Source organism: Stenella coeruleoalba (genome assembly GCF_951394435.1).
Source record: "Stenella coeruleoalba genome assembly, chromosome: 19".
NCBI classification, from domain to species: Eukaryota; Metazoa; Chordata; class Mammalia; order Artiodactyla; family Delphinidae; genus Stenella; species Stenella coeruleoalba.
In genome coordinates this window covers 46,189,298-46,211,974 of record NC_137165.1, presented here as the reverse complement: position 1 = coordinate 46,211,974, position 22,677 = coordinate 46,189,298, and the positions used below count along the sequence as shown (strand labels likewise).

General features: G+C 39.3%; 1 protein-coding gene across 11 annotated transcripts in view; it reads right to left on the bottom strand.

Moving 5' to 3' along the window:
• TANC2 (tetratricopeptide repeat, ankyrin repeat and coiled-coil containing 2) overlaps nt 1–22,677 on the bottom strand; it is a 357,151-nt gene that overhangs the window by 59,239 nt on the left and 275,235 nt on the right. For all 11 annotated transcript variants that reach the window (XM_079905965.1, XM_079905957.1, XM_079905960.1 and 8 more), the window contains 3 exons: nt 19,966–20,197; nt 11,152–11,318; nt 7,089–7,696 (listed from right to left, as the gene is read on the bottom strand). In XM_079905965.1, coding sequence (XP_079762091.1) covers nt 7,089–7,696; nt 11,152–11,318; nt 19,966–20,197 — 1,007 coding nt within the window. The remainder of the gene's footprint in view (nt 1–7,088; nt 7,697–11,151; nt 11,319–19,965; nt 20,198–22,677) is intronic.

Here is a 22,677-nt window from a genome sequence, read left to right as displayed (position 1 = left end):
TAAAGTTAGTACCACTTACCACTTCTTTGTTCATTCATTAATTCATTATTTAACAAAATATTTGCTGAGTGCTGACTGTGTGCCAGCCACTCTATTAATCATTAGGAAGACCAAGGTGAGCGTGATAGGAAGGTTCCTATCCTCATGGAGCTCACTCACATTCTAGACGGGCAAGTGGACAATAAACAAGTATTCACAGACAATAAATTAATAAAAGACTAGAAAGTAAAAAGGTTGCTATGTTAAAGCCAGGAAGGACTTTCTTAGATAAGGTGACACGTGGAAGTCTTAGGAGGTGGCCATTAGGCTGCGACCTGAAGGAGTGAGGGATCTTGCCATGTGATGAGGGAAAGTGAGCTCCGGATAGAGCGAACTCTTAAGTGCAAAGAGCCAGGGGTGGAAAAGAGCTTAGCAAATTCTAGGAACTGGTAGATGACCATTTATGACCAGAAAATTGTGAGTAAGAGGGAGAACAAATGAACTTAATTAGAGAGGGTCGGCAGAAGCTATCTTTGTAATACAGGGCTTTGAAGGATCGGGCTTTGATTTTATTCTAATCACAACAAGAAGCCACTGCAGGATTTTCAGGAGGAGGTTACATAGGGTGTGGTCAGTAGAGGTGGAAATAAGTGGATACTTACAAGTAAAATTTGGGTGGTAGAACCAAGTGAGTATGCTGATGGCTACAGTGGATACATGTCTCACAGCTGTGGGTCCTTATGGTTGAGTGACTAGAAGGCTATTAGTGTTGATTTTACCAAATGTGGAGAATCAGCTGCTTTTGAAAGTCTAGAGACAGCCGAGTAAGTTGCTCCGCTCACAAAAAAAGAAAATGTGCTGTCATATCCCACTAAGCTGGCAGTAACGCATTCTGATCGCTGTGCCATGAATCTTGGTTTGACAATCTAGGAAAGCCTGTGGGATTCCCATCTTTTCATTCAGCCAGTGTTGCTTCAGAGACTCATTAACAGGACAAATTAGGCTCTATTTCCTAGGCTACTTTCAGTACCAAAAATTTCCCTTAAAATTTCCCTGCTCTACTACTTCTTTTTTTTTTTTTGCGGTACGCGGGCCTCTCACTGTTGTGGCCTCTCCCGCTGCGGAGCACAGGCTCTGGACACGCAGGCTCAGCGGCCATGGCTCACGGGCCCAGCCACTCCGCGGCACGTGGGATCTTCCCGGACCCGGGCACGAACCCGTGTCCCCTGCATTGGCAAGCAGACTCTCAACCACTGCGCCACCAGGGAAGCCCTCCCTGCTCTACTTCTTATGTGAAGTTGCTTTAACCCGTATTTGCTACACCTTAAAAAAGCAATATATATATAAAATTTAAATATATAAAGCAATATTATGTTTGTAGCAAAATCAAATATGGGAGAGTACAAGTGCCTTCTGTGTTTTCGTTAGCTGACTCTTCTGCATGCCTGCCAAGTCATAAAATGATGCTCTCTCTCCATCTTCTAAGCAGAACTACTTCTCTGTATATTTATTAACTTAGCAAACTTCACATGAGTTTTTATGACAGTAAAAATAAGTAGTTCTCAGTTTTAAATAGGTGTGGAGAAAAATTCTGATTACCAGCTTTCCCCAAACTTAATTTTGGACTTGGAAAAGGAAAAAAAATATGTTATAGCTGTACATCTGTGAAGACATGAGAGTTTTAACAATGGGGACAATTTACCTATTTGACTGATAGATGTGGGTTCCATGATTTATGCTGAGAGAAACAAATTTGTAAAGTTTAAGGACATCATGCCTGGGGAAACTGGACATATTCCCAGATATATATTAGATTTCATGTAATATCTTCCTTGCATTATATTACAAAACCATGACCCTGGGTCACTAGAATAATAGATATTCCATTATTATTCTGAGTCTCAAATTTATTCTTGATGCCAATAGGGAGTTAGAAAATGGTTTAGATAATAAGGACAAAATATTTATTGCAAATTAGACAAATCCCCCCAATTATTATAGATTAGTGAAATCTCTCCATGAAAATCACATATCGAAATCATGACACCAGAAGACTGACTTCCCCTTAGTGGTAGAAAAGAATTAGGAGTGAAGCAGATCTGGACCCAGAACAGTGATTAGAGAGCTAATATTTCTAGGCAGGTAAGGTCATCTACTAAGGGATATGGTGTTTGGTACACCTCTCCTCTCTCTGCATTAACTCTTCCAAACCTCCTAAAGGCTGACTTAGTTCCAGAAGCCTTTTTTTTCTTAGCATGATCTATCACTTTGCTGAATTCTTTCCTAATGCTTTTAGAAAGCAAAATCCATCTGCCAGTTCAAGGGGTTGTTGTGGGAGCCTGCAACGGCTGAGGAGCAGTAACCTCAAGTTCGTGCTTCAGTGAGGGTAAGGTTAAGTGTCGTTCTGCCTGGAGGCTCCTGCTTGGATTAAAAAAACAAACAGGGCTTCCCTGGTGGCGCGGTGGTTGAGAGTCCGCCTGCCGATGCAAGGGACACGGGTTCGTGCCCCGGTCCGGGAAGATCCCACATGCCGCGGAGCGGCTGGGCCTGTGAGCCATGGCCGCTAAGCCTGCGCGTCTGGAGCCTGTGCTCCGCAGCGGGAGAGGTCACAGCAGTGAGAGGCCCGCGTACCGCAAAAACAAAACAAAACAAAACAAAAACAAATAAAACCACCACAACCCTGCAACTCACCATTTTGTGGTCATTTCAGCCTTACGTATTCTTTAAGAAGCCAGGCTGTACAAGTTCCTGACACAGAATTAGTTTTCCTTTATAGGGAGAATGGCCTCTTTTTTTTTTTTTCCCTTTGACAAACTGCTTCTACTCTGACACTATGCTTTGTGACATGGATTTTGGAGCACCCAGTCTCCAATGTGTAATTTGCTAACATGGCCAAAATAATTAAGAAAAATCTTAAAGAACATTTATTGTAAGATATCAACTCTGGCCACAAGGAATTGAGTAAGTCCTCAACTGTCCTCACAGGTACAGTTAGGACTTGTGTAGCCTTTTCCCTTTTCCACCCACTATAAATCTGCTACTCTTAGTTTGAGGAAATCAGGCCAGCTCAAATTAGGCTTCCAAATCAAACCTCATTGGTTCTACAGCTTAAGACTCGTTAAAGTTTACAACAGGCTTCCTGCGTTTTATTCAAACAGTTAAAAATAAGGCAGCTGAGTCTTTGAATCTCTATGTCAAAATCTTACATGTATATACACATCAAAATGTTGATCTGAGAGCTGTTCTTAGGGAAGGGGAGGCTAATACCATGAAAACAGAGATAACAGGAAAGAAACAGGAAAAAAAAGAGTGGGGATTCATTCAGGGGTAGCCTAAAGCTATGTAGAAATATTAGGCAGTAATTGGACAGCACCACAAGGCTGGTGGCCCCAACTGTCTACTCTACCAGCCTCACATTTCAACTATCAAAGTCATTAATAGGTTGGATTATAAAGGCTGGTGACTTCTCTTAAATGCCTTACTTAAAATACGCAAGTTGCATTTAATGTTTTCTACTTCCCTGTTATGAGCATAACAACAGAGATCAGTTTATTAGATTAGTGAGTTAATCTGATAGCTCAGTGGCCGAGGGAATAACATATAAGAAAGATTAGTTTCAGAGTATGACAGAATATGACAGTGATGAATAGTGGGAAACAGAAGGCAGAATAAGGCGGTGAGGTCTAAGGCTTATGAGTGCTTCAAGGGGCAAACTTTCATCTAGAATGTAAATCTAAAATCTTAGAAGTTTTGATGTAATAAAAGATTTTGCAGTGATACTTTGCTTACAGTTTGATAAACACCAACATGCATATATATACAAATACCAAGCCAAGAAAAGGTATCTATAACTCATTTCTTTCTGTGACAGACGTGTATGCAACCTTAGGTCACTCTTTCTGGGATGTCAATTGTCTGCCCTGATTCTGGGACAACAGGAAATCTGATATTTAAAATAAGGAAAACTCTATCTCAGCTGCTGCACTGACCTCCAGCTCTGCTTTTTCCTCTTTCTAGTGCCATCCTCAGATTACTGACTCTCTTCACTTAGCAGAAGTACCTCCCTGGGTGGCCTATTTCTGATGAAGGTCAACTACTTTTTGGCTTCAGCAGAATATTCTCATCGGTGTCTAATTCCCTAATAAGGTCAATAAGTTCAGGGTGAAGACGTGAGTGTTGAAAGCCCAGGAAAACGGACTAGAAGAGATGTTCTGTAGCTTCTGAAAGTTCTCCTTACACAAGGTTATGCATGTCAGGCACTGGCCTACATAATGTGACTTCAGAGGCACTGAGTTAGTCTTCCCTGGTCTACTGAACCACATTAGATGTTCTAGAGAGAAGCTGGAGATGAAGTGGAGAACAGAGTGGGAAACAATGTACAGGAAATAGAGGCTGAAGCCATAATGGCAAACCCTGCCTGGAGGGAGTCCTGCTAATCAGACTCGCCTACAATGGAAAGCAATTACAGCCAGTTTCTTTGAAAGGCCAGCCTGGGCTTTGCCAGTGACATTTAATTCTTAGTGAATTTCCATCTCATTGACCCAGGGGGCCTCGAGCTCTGAGATCAATACCTTAGTAACAAAGCTGGTGCCAGACAGTGCTGGGAAGAAGGCTGAATTCCAACTGAGATGAAACGTGTAAGAAAGCTTTTTTGATAATGCCTGGTCCTGTTTACTCTCTGCCATTAAGTGATATACGATGATCCCTCAGCAGCCCTGAGTGTTATTCAATCACCAGGGAACAGACTACACAGCATTTGAAGTTAGAAGTGTTTGCTCTCCTTGTCCCAGCGCATCAGCCTCTTGCCAAAATGATTCTAGTTAATAAACAATGTTGAGAAGGTAAGCCTGTAGAGCCATGATATGGCTGCATAAATACCATCTTTTTCCCTTTGAAAGCCTGAGGGTTTTATCTGTTGTAAGGATACTGTTAATTCAGCGTTCGTCTGGCTCCCTTGGACCTCAGTTCTCAATCCTCTGAGACGTTCCAGGATAAGAGAGCAGATCAGCCAGCAAAGTTCCTCTGGAAACTGATTTCAGTGTTCATTAGGCAATTCTAGATTGGTCTCTTTTTCTTAACTATGTCGTTGCCAACTCTGTGTACCAACATCAGCAGCAGTACTAGTGGGATTTACAATAAAATCCTCTTGGGAATGGCATGCAACTCATAGACGAGACTCAGACCCAGGGTTTTTAAAAAAAATCTTGTGCCCCCAGATGCGGATAGCAGAAGACTCCTGCTGCCTATCCAATCAGCCACAGGATTTAGCTAAGGTGCCCCTGAAAGGTCTATTACTGCGAAGAGAGAGGAGGACAAGGAACATCCCCTGACCACCTTCTCCGTACTCTGTGCTAGTCTAGGCACTACACTACATGACCTCAATTCTCAACAGCTCTAGGAATTATTATTCCTTTTATGTAGATGAGAAAACTGTCTCAGAAACATTGTGTAATTTTCCAAAGGCCACAGTTCCTCGAAGAGGTAGGATTTATTAAGCAGGTCATCTGACTCTAACGTTTATGTTCTTTCCACTACAGCATGTTTCTTTAAAAAGTTTCCCTCTTAGGGAAGACAGCACAAAATCTACTGCCTGGCTTAATATCGTCATCAGAGTCTGGAACTGATTTTCTAATGAGTCAGCATGACGTAGGCTGAGCAGCATGCCCACAAGCACAGGTGTCTCTAACAGGACCTGGTGAAGAACATGCCTCACGAGTAATAATAAAATCCCAGCACGGTCAGAGACGGTCAGCCTCTGATGACTCACAGCGGAAGGCAGAGGCAAACCTGGCCTATCTTCTTTTTGAGTCACAATAAGCTCTGCGTTTGTCAGCTATGTTGTTGGTATCTTCTTTGTTTCCAGGAAATCAGGACTATACCTGCTTTTGAAAACATCAACTTTATTAAAGGAACAGTTCTTTCAAAAAGGAGTGTGAAGGAGTAGAAAGCACACCTCACTAGGATGCTAGAGATCTAGGTTCTACCCAAGAGAATGGGAAACAGTTTCATATCGAGTCTGGTTTGTTGAGCTGAGAGAGATTAAGCCAGGGTCAAGCTCATCAGGAGAGAGTGCCGGGGTAGATCAGTGACGTCTGCCATGGGTGCAGGATAGGGGAGCGGTGGTACACACAGCGCATTTGCCGTTCTTCTTTTAACTCCTCTTCCTTTCTCCCACCTGTTAACCTTATGGCTTTTCACAAGTGATTCAGCATTTTAAGGCCTTTATAGTAAAATAGGGATAATGACACTTTATTTATCTAAAGGTAAGGGTGGCTAAATCAGCTGATCTCCTCAAGTCTTTTTCAGCTATAAGGTGTAAGATTCCATTTGCCACTGTAAATCTTAGCATCAGCTGGGCTCTAATGGGGTCAGTCATTGGTGACTTTAACAATGGCATGGCTTTTAAAAGGGCACTCACAATTTTAAAACAATTCTGCTCTAAGTCAAAGAGGTGAACAATGTATCAATTCTTTCTGAAGAATACTGAGGAAGTCTGTTAAATGGTTAAATTAATTACCGCCTGGGGACTGCCCTGGTGGCGCAGTGGTTAAGAAATCGCCTGCCAAAGTAGGGTTCAAGCCCTGGTCCGGGAAGATCCCACATGCTGCAGACCAACTAAGCCCATGCGCCGCAACTACTGAGCCTGTACTCTAGAGCCTGCAAGTCACAACTACTGAGCCCGTGCTCCGCAACAAAAGAAGCCACCGCAATGAGAAGCCTGCTCACCGCAACGAAGAGTAGCCCCTACTCGCCGCAACTAGAGAAAGCCCGCATGCAGCAACGAAGACCCAACGCAGCCAAAATAAATAAATAAATTAAAAAAAATTAATTATAGCCTGTGAACCCTAGTGGAATCAGAGAAAGTTGTTTAGAAAAATACAGGAATGTAAGGAGCATTCTAAACATCTATGCAGATTTTGAGTCTTAAGGAAATAATATTGTGAGAAAATAAACTTCATCATAGCCTTGTCTTAAGAAGAAACAGAGATGATGCTTCCTTTATGTGAAATGTTCAATGAAGAACACTTCTCACTGTTTTCAATACCCATGCTCCATGCAATAAATACAAAATAGGCTCACAAATTGCTTATTACAGATCTATGGCTTACCTGGGATCACAGAGAAATTTGGTTTTCTCTCCTTCTTCTCTCCAGATAAGCCATTCTCGAAAAGAAGGATGTACAAACATACGAGTCATGTCTCTGCGCTTGATTAGGAACATGGAGAGGTTCTCCATTCTCTGCTGAAAATCCTCCCATTCTAGCGTGCCTTCAATGCTGCCAGCATTGATGGCTTGGAAGATATGTTCATCAGTCAGTGGGTGGAGAGAGGCCACTGCCACATTCAGGAGAGGCATCACCCGGTCAAAGGAAGACTGGGTTGGGAACTTCATATTGCACTGGAGTAAGTAAACCTCAGAGAGCGAAACAGGAACTACTTTGTAGCTAGAGCTCTTTAACACTAGATAGCCTTTCTCTATGAGGTCAAATGTGAGTTTCAGGTATAGATAGGACCCTTGACTGAGTGTCTTGAGATGAGAACTGAGTTTGCCAAATGTAGTATTGTCCATTTTGCCATTAAGTGAAATGTTATTCTGGATCTCTGAGCTGCTGTGTATCCGGTGCAGGATGTAAGCCTGCAGGTCCTGGTCTATGGCTTCATTCTCTTCTAGTCGATCCAAAAAAATCCTATGGAAAGGCAGCAGCTTGGTAATTTCCTAAAACAGATGGAGAGAGAGGGAGAGAGAGAGAGAGAGAAAGACCTTCAGTTTCCCCTAACTCTTGTGATAAACTACGAGGTCCACAAATTTATTCTGAACTTCTGAGTGGTCAAAGAAAAGAGGGAAATACGATCGAGTATTAGTGTCCATAGATTAAGACATATTAGTTGCACAGGAGGGACACTTTTCCTAATATTGAGACTTAAAATAACTTTTATGGGTCTTCATAAAGGGCACTTTAGGAGTGATTTAATGGTCACTATCCTAAATAACACTCACTCCTAAAATAGAAAAGAGAATGCCATCTAACTTCTGTTGTAATTTTTCTCAGCGTAAACCATAGCCTAATGTCAAAGTACAACTCACTAAGATAAATGTAAAAGGACTTAAAGAATGTCATATAAAAATGTGACCTTCTATCCCACTTGATAAAATGACTTTATTTTAATGTAGGTTTTTTGGAGATGCCTTAGCCCAAAGGAACACTTCTAATAGTGGGAAGCTTGGTACCTTGGTGATCTGCTTGGAAATTACATTGGGGGAAGGTGACAGGGCTTTGTGGTGACTCTCATGCTCTGGAATCCATCTTTTCTTATCTGCTTATAGACTTTGCTCCTGTAAGTATCTATTCCCTCTCCTGCATTAATTTCCTCTTCTCTTCTCTTTCTGTCTTGTCTCCACACAGACATGTGACTCCATATTCCTCCCTCCAACTACTATATCTCTGTTCCCATGTTTAGCAAAACCTAACAGAAAAGTTTTCTCTACTTACTGTATTTCATTCCTCCCTTCCCATTCTCTCCTCCACTTGTTGCAATCAGGCTTCAATCTCGTCACTTCACTGAAATGGTCCTTGCCAAGATGATCAGCAATCTTCATCTTGCCAAATCCAATAACCAAGTTTCATTTCTCTTCCCCCTCAACCTCTCAGCAGTATCTGACACAGGTGAACACATCTTTCTTCTCGAGTCCCCTCCTGCAGCTTTTGCTTCCACAGCATGCTCCCCTCGTCTTCCTCTTAGCACACTGGCTACTCCTACCCAGCCTTTTTGGCTGGCTCCTCTCTCATTTCTCAGTCCACCCAGGGCTCACGTCTCCATTCTTTCCTCTTATCTGGCCACCCTCACTCCCTGGAATAGTTGGGTCCCATGGTTCTAAATATCATCTATACATGGATGATGTCTAATTTCATATTTCCAGCTTAGTCATTTCTTCTGAGCTCTCATCTTATATCTCCGTCTACTCAACAATGACACCTGGATGTTTCATAGACAAACTTAATGTGTGATCAAATCAGAACTACTAAAATCTCCCCCCACCACAAAACCTCCACATGTCAATAAATGGTATTACCACTAACCCTACCACCAAATCGTAGGAACTATATATGATCCTTCTCTTTTCCTCAAACCAGCATCTACCCAGTTGCTCACCAAAACCCCACAATTCATCCTTGAATCTTCTCTCTTGCTCATTCCCACATCCAGCCCATCATCAAGTCCTTTTGATTCTTCTTCAAAATATACTCCAAATATGACCACTTCAGAGGGTCTCCACTGTTCCCACTCTAGTCTAAGCCACCATCACCTTTCACCTGTACTTCTGCTTCCATTCTTGATCCCCTACATATTATTATCTACACAGCCAGCAGCCAGAGAAAGTAAGTCAGATGTTATCACTTTACAAGGTTCCTTGGAGAGGCCTTTCCTATCTGCCCTTTCTAAAATATCTGTCATCCTCATTTATCCCTTTACTCTGTTATGTTTGTCTTCATAGCACTAACACTACCTAAATTTTTAATATATGTTCATTTTTTACTTTATTATTTGTGTTCCTCACTAGAATACAAGCTTTATGAGGGCAGGGATATTGTCTGTCTTGTTCACCATCGTATCCTCAGCTCTTAGAAAGAGCCTTTTATACTTGAAGTATGTAAAAAATGTTTGTGGAAATAATGAATGATCGATTATGAGGGTTCACTTTTAAAGACCTAGGAATTGTTTCATTGTCAGCTAAATAATTTTAAAAAGTTATTGGTTGAAGTGAATGAAGTATCTGGGAAGTTGTTGCAGGTCTTGATCTATGAAGACATTGACATTTGGACTTTGAGTGTATAGTACTTTTCCTGTTCTTTGGCACAGCTGAAAAATTAAAGTTACGTGGTCTACCAAGTCATACTTAAAACGTCTTTTGAGCTTGCACACGGCATTATATAAAAATATAAATGAAGAAAAAAACCAAAACCAAACAAACAAAAATTATATAAACGAAGCTATCTCCTAAGTACGTACTTAGTAAAACTAGTCAGAGACTGTGTTCCTGGAAGTTTCTTTTATTCATCTTTCATCTTTCACAAGCTACTGACCAATAATGGCGGATTACATAATTTTCAGTTGTAAAGATGCATTTACGTTGATTCATTCACATTCCTCAAATTACTTTGAGATTTTAATAACAAACATCTGCAAGTTGGTGGTCAGGATCAGAAGTACAGTCTTTGATCAAAGAAGGCAGACTGACCTAAATTGGTCAATCTATAGGAAAAATACTAAATGCCTGGGAGAGGGGAAAAGGAGGGCACCGAGACTATTTTCTGTATATTAACAACTGTTTTAAGGGAGTTGCATCAAAATAGTGGGATGGGTGTATAATATGCAAAATTTTAATGTTCTTTAAAAGAGGCTATGGTTAGGGGAAAAAAGGTTGAGAAACCCTGTTTCAAACCAAGGGTGAATATGTAAAGAATGGAAAAAACCAGCTCAGCTATACTGTGAGTGGTAGAGAAGGTGGAGTCATTTCTCCTCAGCCTGTATGCCTTTTACAGGCACAGTTCCAACATTCCTAGTCATTCTTCTAGGCCATAAACTGAGTGATCAGTGAGTGAGCAGGGATGGTAATTAAAAAAAACTCTTATCTCCCAGTTGCAGTAAATTTAATATAAAGCCTTAATATTGCCAATATTTCTTAGAAAAAGAAATATATAGAAGAAAGTCCATCTTCATGCTATAGAAAGTTGAGAAACAGAGGGAAGAACTAAAAAATCTGACTCTACACTGTATATTGAACTGAATTTTGCCTGGCATTAAATGATAAAAAACATAAAACAAAAGTCAAACAGTGAATTAGAGTGTTACACCATCTATTTGCTTTGCTATACTCATGACAAAGTCTAGAAAAGTGGACTTTCTTTTCATGCTTTTTGGAGGGACACTTTATCAAAACTTACCCAGAGCGATGGAAATGGGAATTTGAGCTAAGAGAGTAGTATACAGAGAATGCTCTCTCTAGATTGTATCTCTTACTCTCAAAATATGCTCGTTGGGAATTACTCTTGCTAGCGCTCTAGGACATGGTAGAGATTTGGAACTAAGGGTACAAGGACCTAGAATTTTTTCAGTTTAAGAACTCTCCAAGGGAAATAATTTATGGTCCAAAAGCAAACAAACACATACCTGTAAACTGGTCCTAACTGTTACAATTAGTTTCAGCCAGGAAGGAAATTTTCCAATCATTTTACTCAGAAATGACACAATTGTATCCCCATAATCCGGTTTGTGAAATTCTGCTTCATTTAATCCATCAATTAAGATGATGAAATCTCCATCTGGGATTTTTCTCTCTGAGATAGAAAGAAACAAATTACTTAATAATTACAAGTGGATAAGTGAGTTCTTTCTGGGTCTTTGATCACATATCTTCTTGGAAGAAAAAATCAGAAAAGGTCTGTTGTGTGTTTAGTGAATGCTAAGGGTACGTAATTTATTATAAACACGTGGAATAATTCATTTAGTGGGTTCACTTTGCTTTTCACCAGGTATGAATGTGTTTGTCACATAAATAATATATAAGGCATATGTATCATCATCATCATTTCCCCCATGTTATCAGTTGTGAGACAGCCTGAGCAATGCATTTATGAGAATTTGCACATGTAAATTTATTTTTCTCTCATACCTGAAAAAGCTGGAAAGAATGTTTTTCTCCCCCTCAGCCCCCCGGAATCTGACAGCATTAAAGAGAACAGTATCACATGTTCTTTGGGGAATTTCCAAAAAAAAGGTCTAATTTGGAGTCCACAGCAGTATATAAGACTGTATGTGAATACGTAGTAGGAAGGAAGGGATGGAGGAACAGAGAAAAGGAATCCCAACCAACAGATAGATCTACACTAGGCAGGCGGGATTCCAAGATCTTACAGAACCAGCAGCTTCCTAGACTATACCTAAAGCAGCTTCAAGGAGACCAGACCCTTACGTGATCTTTCCAGGGGAGCAGGAGCCATGTAGGAAAGACAAATATCTTTTGTTTCCCTTTCCCGCCTGGAGTCTATACTATCCTAAACTGACAAAATCAGTTTATCGTTAGGGCTAGGCTGCAGAAGACTTGGTAAGATTTCAGGTTTCCACTCCCATTAAATGCTTACTGATTCTTAAACAATACTGAACAATTAGAGATTAAAAAAATCCCCTGAATGAATATTTCAGTATAAATGAATTGCAAATAACAAGTAAAAGTTCCTAGTTGCTAGGACCTTACAGGTTCTGAAGAGAGGAAAGCAGGGGAAGAGAGAAAGAAGTCACTGGATGCCTGAAACAGGAAATAGGTTATATCTGAGGAGGAAAAAGGAAGTGAAGCTGGGGACAGAAGGAAAACTCTGAGGAACTCTGTACCACGTTGGCTCTTTTAGCTTTTGAAAGCGTCAAGGCTAATCGAAACTCTACATATTTTTGTTTCACATTTGAAAATATGCAGATTTTTTGCATGATTAATAAATCTTTATATTTCCCCTCTAAAGTACAAGCTTTACATAAAGGAGTTTAATTTCAATAGCCTAAGTACTATAAATTAGTTCTCAAATTATAAAGAGTTTCAACTATTACTTTCATCTGGTGACTTTCGGAAGAGAAATGAACTATGGATTTCAGCTCTCTAACTGTTAACAATGATTATTAATGAAATGGCATTCTAGATGATGTAGGGCTAAGAAAACACATTACTCCTTTAGGGAGTCCAAAGAATTCCGGAAGAGAGAGGAGTTGCTTGGAACTAATTGCGATTTACCCACACAAATGGGGGCTCTTAAGTTCTTGATTTTGAGGACCTTGGCTCCCTTTAGCATACTTGTGTTTTTAATTCCCATAGAGGAATTTTCTAATTGATTCTGCTTGCTGATATACTAGAGCTATCCTTTGTTACTGAGTAGAACCTTAAAGTATCGTGCAAAACGCTGACTCTCATTTTTTAAAGAAAAATATATAATTTGAAATCTAGCTCTTGAATCGAAATTGAAAGTGTTTTCAACTGAACTTTCCTGGAAAGAAAACTCCAGCTACCTTTAAAAAACTCCCTATTTTAAAAACTACTGTGATAAAATTTATATATAATTAATACAATTAATTGTGAAGATCTTAACTGTACACTTTGGTGAGTTTTGACAAACATGTATACTCATGTAACTAACATCCTGATCAAAGTAGAGAACATCTCCATCATTCCAGAGAGTTCCCTGAGGTTCCTTCCCAGTTCTCAATAGGCAGCCACTGTTTTGATTCATATCACCATAGACTATACTTGCTTCTTATGCTTGATATAATGTTTCTGAGATTCATTTATGTTGTTGAGGGTATTATTAGTTTCTTCCTTTTTACTACTAAGAAGAATACTGAGAATTTAATACTAAGATTTCATTTAATATCCATCGAATGAATATACAATTTGTTTATGTACTCTTTTGTTGAAGGAGCTTCGGTTGTTTCCAGTTTTTAACTACTATGAATAAAGTCAATATAAACATTTTTGTATGAGTCTTTTTGTAGACATATGTTTTCATTTCTTTTGGGTAAATACACAGGGATAGAATTGCTTGGTCATGAGGCAGATTTATCTTTAACTTTATAAGGAACTGTCAAATAGTTTTCCAAAGTAGTTGTACCATTTTAAACTCCCACCAGCAACGTGTGAGGGTTCCAGCTGCTTACCATCCTCACCGACATTTGATGTTCAACTTTAAAAATGTTAACCACTGTAGTGGGAGTAAAGTGGTGTCTCATTGTGATTTTAATTGGCATTTCCCTGACGACTAACGATGGCAAACACCTTTCTATGTGCTGGCAGCCTATTTGAATATCTTCTTTTGTGAAGCATCTAAATTTTTTGTCCATTTAAGAATCGGGTTATTTATCTTTTCAGCAATGATTTATAGAAATTCTTTAGATACTATGGATACAAGTGCTTTGTGACACACGTACACAGAGTGAATTATTTTCTCCCCTTTTATGATTTGCTTTTCCTTTTTCTTAGTGTATCTTACGTTGAGCAGACATTTAACATTTTGATGAAGTCCAATTTATTAATTTTTTCCTACATGGTTAATGATTTTTAGGACCTAAGAAATCTTTACCTACCCCAAGGTTGTGAAGATATTCTAAGTTTTTTCTATTAGCTTTAGAGATTTAGCTTTTATATTTTGGACCATGATCTATCTTGAATTTATTTTTGTGCACCTATGGTGTGAGGTAAGGATTAAGATTCATTTTTTTCTCCATACATGTATCCAGTTGTTGTAGCATCATTTGATGACAAAAATTCTCTTTTCCAAATTATCTTGGCATCTTTGAGAAAGGTCAACTGACTCCATATGTGTGGATTTCCTTTTAGATTTTCCATTCTGTTCCACTGACCTATTTATCTATCCTTGTGGGAATACCACCCTGTCAGGGGAGTGCAGAGCCAGCTCAAGCTGGTTCATGGGAGCTGACTGCTAAATTTCTTATGGTCAAATCAGGCCCCACCCCTGGACTGATTGTTAAACATTTACTAACATATTACTGCCTGTCATGATTTCTGTAGCTTTATACTAAATCTTGAAACCAGGTACTGTTGGTCTTCCAGTACTGTTGGTCTTCCAATTTTTTTTCTTTTTTAAGATTGCTTTGGCTATTCACAGTCCTTTGAATTTCTGAAAGTTGTCAATTAAAAAAAAAGTCCTGCTGGGATTTTGATTGGGATTATGTGGAATCTACAGATCAGTTTGGGGAAAAACTCCGATCTACAAACATGGCATATCTCTTCCATTTACTAAGTTCTTTAATTTCACTCTGCATGTTTTGTAGCTGTCACTGTGGAAGTCTGACACATCTTTTGTTAAATTTATTCTTAAGCATTTTGATTCTAGAGAAAACCGTATTTGCTCCAGTTATCTACTGCTGCATCAAACAGCTAAGAGTTACTCAAATGGCTGGGAAACGGAATCATCTGCAACAAAAACTCACATGTTTGGTGTCACGGCCAGAACGACTTGATGACTAGAACAGTCAACTGGAACACTAACATACGGCTGCTCCATGTGGTTTGTACTTCCTCACAGCAGGGTAAACTCAAAGTAGTCAGTCTTTTGACATGGCAATGCATACCCCCAAAAGCAAGTGTTTCAGTGAACAAGATGGAAGCAGCATGACCATTTATGACCTAGCCTCAGATATCACATAGCATCATTTTGTAGTATTTTATTGGTTGAAGCAGCCACAAGTCTGCTAAGATGCAAGGGAAGGAGACACAGACCCTAAATCTGGATGGGAGGAATGTCAAAGATTTTGCAGCCACGTTTTAAAACTGCCACACTACTTTTTAAATTTCAGTTTTCAGTTGTTTGCTGCTAGTATATAAATACAACAGATACTGCCTATGAACCATATAGACTGTAGCTCCACCTATGTTAATTCTCGTAGGCTTTTTTTTTTCTTTTGTAGATTCCTTAGACTGTTCTAGGTAAACAATCACATCTGCAAATAAAGACAGTTTTACGTCTTCCTTTCCAATCTTTATACTATTTGCTTGTTTGTTTTCTTATTGTGCTAGCTTGGACCACACATGGAATGTCGAATGTTAAGTCGCCTTGCTCCTGATAGTAGGGGAAATGTATTTAATATTTCATCGTTACCTGCATGTCCTTTAGGAGACTAAGTTTTCTTCTATTCTTAGTTTGCAGAAAGTTTTTATTAATTGTAATATTTTGTTAAATGTTTTTCTGCATTTGTTGAGATTACAGATACATATTTATATAAAGACATATAGATTTTCTCATTTATTCTGTTAATATTATGAATTACAGTGATTAACTTTCAAATGTTAAACTAACATTGCATTCCTGGTCAAGTAAAACTAATCATTTTGCTATTAGTGTGTTTCAGGATTTTGCTATTATGGTTATGAGGAATACATGTCTGTAATTTTCTTTTCTTATAAAGTCCTTATCATATTTTGGTTTCAGCATTAATGCTTGTCCAATAAAACAAACTGAGAAATGTTCTCTTTTCCTTTATTTTCTGAAAACATTTGTGTAAGATTCATATTATTTCTTCTTTAAATGTTGGATACAATTCATTAGTAAAGCCATCTGAGCCTGGAGTTTTCTTTTAACTTACAAATTAAATAGATAAGAGCTAGTCAGATTTTCTCTTTCCTCTTGAGTCACTTTTGGTAAGTTGTGTTTTTTATAGAATTTGCCCAATTTAAGCTGTTGAATTTGTTATATAGTTCTTCATAATAATCCCTTATTTTTCTTTTAATGTCTGTAGGAACTGCAGTGCTAGCTCCTCTTTCATGCCTGATGTGTTTTCCTCTCATTTTCTTGATCAGTCTTCCTAGGGGTTTATTCATTTTAACTATTAATTTTTGTCTATTTCACTGACTGCTGCTCTTGCTTTTTATTATTTCCTTCTTTCTGCTACCTCTGGTTTTATTTTCCTCATTTTTTTCTAGTTTATTAAGTCATAAACTTAACCACTGATTTTATGTATTACTCAGTTTGAAATATTCTGTAATTCGCTTTGTGATTTCTTCTTTCTCTAATGGGTTGTTTAGAAGTACACTGCTAAATTCCTAAATATTTGGGGATTTTATGTGTATTGATTTCTAATTTAATTCCATTATCTCAGAGAACATTTTCTGTAAGATTTTAATTTCTTGAAAATTTCAGACTGATTTTATGGTCCAGAATAAGGTCCATATGCACTTGAAAAGAATGTATATTGTGCAGTTATTGGGTAGTGTTCTATAAATGTCAGTTGGATCAAACTGGTTGACAGTGTTGTTAAAATCTTCTATATATTTACTAATTTTTGTCTACTTGTTCTAACAGCTACTGAGAGAGAGGTGTTAAAATTTCCAGCTATGACTGGGTATTTGTCTATTTAGCTCTTTGGTTCTATTAGTTTTTGATTCATGCATTTTGAACCTCCATTATTAGGTTCATACACATTTAGGATTACTTTATCTTCTGATAAATTGGTCCCTTTATGTTTATCAAATGCCCCTCTGATAATACTCCTTGTCTTGAGGTCTACTCTGCCTCACATTAATAGACCCACCACAGCCTTCTTATGCTCCATGTTTATAGAGTATATATTCTTCTATCCTTTCACTTTCAAATCTGTGTCTTTAAATAACCTCTCCTGCAGACAGCATATGGTTGGGTCTTGTTTTTTTTTGTTTTTTTTTTTGTTTTTGTTTTTTTTGCCGTACGTGGGCCTCTCACTGTTGTGGTCTCTCCCGTTGCGGAGCACAGGCTCCGGACACGCAGGCTCAGCGGCCATGGCCCATGGACCCAGCTGCTCCACGGCATGTGGGATCTTGCTGGACCGGGGCACGAACCCGTGTCCCCTGCATCGGCAGGCGGACTCTCAACCACTGCGCCACCAGGGAAGCCCTGGGTCTTGTTTTTTATCCAGTCTGACAGTTTCTGCCTTTTGATACAAGTATTTGGTCAATTTAAATTTAATGTAATTATTGATATGGTTGATTTTAATCTCTCATCTTGTTCCATACTAAAAAAAAATATTCTGTTCTTTCTTTCCAGGCTTCTTTTGGATTAATCAAACAAGTTTTAGTATTTCATTAATTTTATAAATTGTGTTTCCAGTTATTGCTCATGATGGTGATTTTCTTTTAAGGGTAAGAACATGGGAATTTGACAGAATAATTAAATTCACTCAGAACAACATTTACCAATGGGGATATCTAAAGCTGGTTATGGAGACCTAAATGAGAAGCAAATATATCTAGTAGCAAAATTAAAAAACACATGAATTATGGTTGAGAATCCAGAGCTGAGTCTGCATGCATCTGGATATTCTCCTTGAATTAGCCTTAAGATGTAGATCCTTGTATCACTGACTTTCCTTCAAGGTACCCCTACATGTGAGCAATTTCTATGTTCACTTATTTGTTCAAAATTTATTTCCTGAAATGCCTATGTCCAAGGTGAGGTAACCACTATGAAGGATAAAAGTTGAACAAGAAAAGGTTCCTAACTTCAAAAGCATGCAATTTAGTCAAAGGAATAAGTACAGAAATAACTAATTCTTATAAAGCACAAAGTATAATATCTGACGTATAATAAATGTTCAATAAATGTTAGTAATAAAAATTTAAGTTCTTACTATACATACAACAGTAATGTATGAAGTACCACAAGTGAGATTTAAAAAAGAAAAACCTGTTGTCAATTTGGAAGGATACTGTAACTTACTGGAGGGGGCAGGTGGATCAGCAGGTATTTCATGAATGAGGTGGTATTTAAGGTGGTCCTTGAAAGATGGGTAGAATTCTGACAGGTAGAGATATGAGGAGAAGGTATATCAAGAAAAGGAAACAATGAACAAATGTATGGAGGCAGGAAAATGGAGGGGAGTATTTAAGGATTAATGGATACTTTGGTTTACATGTAAATACAGGGTTCATAAGGGTAAAAGGTAGATAATAAGGCTGGAAAGTAGGCTGGATCCAGGCCATTAAGTACCTTAAATGATAGGTCAAGGAGCTGGAAGTTAATTCAGTGAGGTAATAGGGAAGCACTGGAGGTTTCTGAACAGGGAAATTTAGTGATCAGAGCAATGCTTTACGAAGCTTTATCTGGAAGCAGTACATAAAGTCTAGAAGACTGGAGAGACTGGGCAGAGACTACCCACCAGGTATGCCATTAATGGGTTAGAGGTGTGCCTAAAGATGAATCCCTTCAGCCCTCAGGGCTTCGGGGGATTTGTGCAGCTGTAGCCTCAGGGCCAGCCATGTCCAGCCACGAGGAGGCATGATTTTTTATCTCAATGTGCTAAACAAATTTTAATAATTTTCCAAGTGTGTTATGATGTGAAAGAAGCACTAGACCAGAAAACCAGAGAAGACCAGGAAGGGTAGCAACACACATGTGATATCATGGGCAGCTGAGCAGCCTTCAAGGTAACAGTGGTAGGAATGACTCTGAGATTAACGGATGTGAGAGACATCAGGAGGGCAGAATTAACAGGATTTAAAGATTGACTGAATGTACAGAAATTTCTTTTTAAGTTTGCTCAAAATACTTGCAGAGAAATTCCAATGTTTAAAAAAGTCTAGGGTATGGTAAAGCTAATAGGTAGGTCGTAGAAGTACAGATAGACGTCATCAGCATTGAGAAGAGAAACTCTGATATCCAAGTAACTGGCATGGAAGTTCACATAACTGAAGATAGAGGCCGGAAGAATGTAAATTCTTATAAGTATCTCTGAAATGCTCGAGAAAAGTATATAAGTCTCTCAGGAATAAACAGGATTGCTCAGCAATCTCATGCTTACTCAGGTCCTTTTCTTCGGCTTCCAGCACTGACAGAACATTAGGAAGGGGGTGAGGCAGAGAGACGGGTGAAGGAGGAGATGGTTACATTTAGGTCACAGCCGACACTTGAGCTACAGAGTTAAAACGGAGGAAAGGCACGAGGCGTGAGAGGGGGATGGATCCCATTTCATTTTCCCCCACTTCTTAAAAATATCTTAACACCTTTTAGTGGACAATTAAGTAATTTTTAGCATATACAGTTATGCAACTCTACATGCCATTTCATTTTACCTGACTGTGGAGTAATAAAAAAAAATAGCAAATATAAAAACTGAGGATGTTTCTAACCATAGAAACTCCACAGCACTGGGTTGGAGTCATGGCTTTACTGATTTATTTGAACTCCACGGAAGGACTGGTAGCTCTACTACCTTTAGTTCAAGAGAAATGCTTTATATTTGGAAATAAGAATGAGAATTTTTACAAATAAAGGAGGAAGTAGCAATTCCTGGAGGAATTTTTATTTTTTCAGGTAAAACCTCTTATTTGTTAACTGTATCCTGTAGGAACATTTAGTTTTTGCAGTGTGATAAAAATGATCATTTTTATAGCATGACCCCAGGTGAACTTGGGCTTCAGAGCCTCCACCTTCCACCTGCTTTGCACCTCATCTGTACCTTTGTGGAGATTCTCCAGGGGCTCCAGCACTCCCCTCCGGAAGGAGGCCATGGGATCTTGAACACAGGACCGAAGGCTCAGCATGCTCTGTAGGTGAGGCTCCCGGAGAAGCTGCTCCCGATAGGCCGCCAGCTGCGGTGAGCGGCAGAGCAGGGCAGCAACATTGTGGACGAATTCCGGCACCAGGCAGGTGTAGGCATTATCTGCTTGGCAATAGTGATAGGCAACCACCTAAAAAAGAAAGATGAGAACACAGACAGGTTTATCAGTAGCAAGAGCAACAGTCATGGTTACTGTACAATCATTCTCTAACACTGTCTTCTGTCTCCCCACTCCTCAACTTCTTCAAGTAAAAATAAAAGCTGCTAAACTTTGAAACTGCCTGATTTATCTAAGATCAGAAATTTGACCCAATATTTCTCTTGTATATGTATGGTATCATAATTCATAATTAAAATTTATAAATACAAATTGAGTTTTCCCTCTGGATTTTAAGAAATAGGAAGCAGGCCTGAGAATAAAGATTTATATTAATCTCTCTAATATTTATTCAGCATAGAGTAGTAGAGGAAAGAGTCTGATATTGTAACAAAGCATTAGGGATAAAATAACCAGAGAAATACCATATGTTAGACTCAACAAACATATGCTCCTAAGGCATATTTTAAAAATTATTAAAAAATTACAATTTCATTATAAACATCTTATAAAAAATAAAATGACTCTGACTTAAGAATTCTCACTATGTATTTCCTGAGCACCCAGAGAGAATCAGAATTAGATAACAGGAAGCAGAAAAGGAGTGAGATTTTTGTCAGATGCAGGTGTTAAATTCAAAGAACTTAGAAAATGTATGCATCTTAATACCGTTCACGGTCTGGCCTGTCAGGCTGGAACCTGCAATTTTAAGCTCTGGTTTTTTTGTGTGTTTTTTTTGCCGTACGCGGGCCTCTCACTGTTGCGGCCTCTCCCGTTGTGGAGCACAGGCTCTGGATGCGCAGGCTCAGTGGCATGGCTCACAGGCCCAGTCGCTCCGCAGCATGTGGGATCCTCCCGGACCGGGGCACGAACCCGCGTCCCCTGAATCGGCAGGCAGACTCTCAACCACTGCGCCACCAGGGAAGCCCTGTTTTCTTTTTTTTGTTTGTTTGAATTTGCACAGGATTCGCTCTATACCTTCTGGTTGTTCCCTCTGCCTCAAGGTCAAGTGCAGAGGGTGATTTTAATCTAGACCACTCTGTTGGCTCAGTACTACCTACAAAAGTGATGGGATTGTGCAGATGACAAGAAACTGCAGGAGAGATTCAGCCTGAATGTATGGAAAGCATTGACATGGTGCTCAGAACATACAAGCGCACAGTAATGTTAGCTGATGCCGCCACCACCATCATCATTGCCTTCCTTCTCCTCTTTCATCACATCATCTCCATCAACATCACGGTCATCACCAAGGTTCTGTATACCCTCTCCTTTTCAGCTACTGGCTTTGTAACTACAGGCATTTGAAATTTGCCCTAGGAGCATGCATAGATATACCACTGGGACCCCAGCTCCTCAACCATCTCTCAGAGAACAGTCATCCACGAAAGTGTTCTGCTTTGAAAAGACTTAATCTAGCTCTTTAACAAATGCTGGGGTTTCCCTGGTGGCGCAGTGGTTAGGAGTCCGCCTGCCAATGCAGGGGACACTGGTCAAGCCCTGGTCTGCGAAGATCCCACATGCTGGGGAGCAACTAAGCTCATGCACCACAACTACTGAACCTGTGCTCTAGAGCCCATGAACCGCAACTACTGAGCCCATGTGCCACAATGACTGAAGCCCATGTGCCTAGAGCCCGTTCTCCGCAACAAGAGAAGCCACCACAGGGAGAAGCCCGTGCACCACACCAAAGAGTAGCCCCAGCTCGCCGCAACTAGAGAAAGCCCACGCGCAGCAACAAAGACCCAATGCAGCCAAAAATAAATAAATAGGTAAATAAATTAAAACAAAACAAAAACCCAAATGCTGGAAATGTCACTTTTTAAAAAACACCTGAAATTGTTCTCATTAAGCATTAAGAAAACTGAACAATACAGGAAATGTTACTACACATGTTAAGCTGAGGATAGGAATTGCTTGTGAGTGAAGCAATGATGTCTGAGCACAGTGTGGAACTGGAAATGAGGAAGTGTACTTAGAAATCTCCACTCCTTTCTGTAGACAGATTGATTACCGACCTTAAGCACAACATAAGGAACCCAAAGAGAAAACTTGGCAGCAATCCATCTGTGCTCTCAATGAACAGTGAATGTCAATGGTTATGCCCACAAGGACACAGATCTCCACTTTATAAAAAGCAAACAGCAAACCTCTGAATCAATATGAACTTTCATCATATTCTACCTCAATTGATTTCACATGTCGAGGCAAAGCACAGCTGAGCAAATCAGCTGTAACTTACCCTTTACCTAAAGTAACGGGATAGGAGTTTGAAGATAAAAATTCTAAAATTTAGGAAGAGGGTTCTTTTACTGATTTCATTAAAAATCATCTGCGCTCTTGGCTGTATGAGGTTTTATCTAACAAAGGTCATTGCTAAAGTTGCCCCTTCTGTGGCTGCCTTTCTTTCTTTTAATTAAAAAAATTTTTAGGCATTCTAAATATAAAATCTCGATTCCTCTGAAGAATTCAGGCAGAAAGACCATTCAACATCTTCATGAAATTTGTAGTTT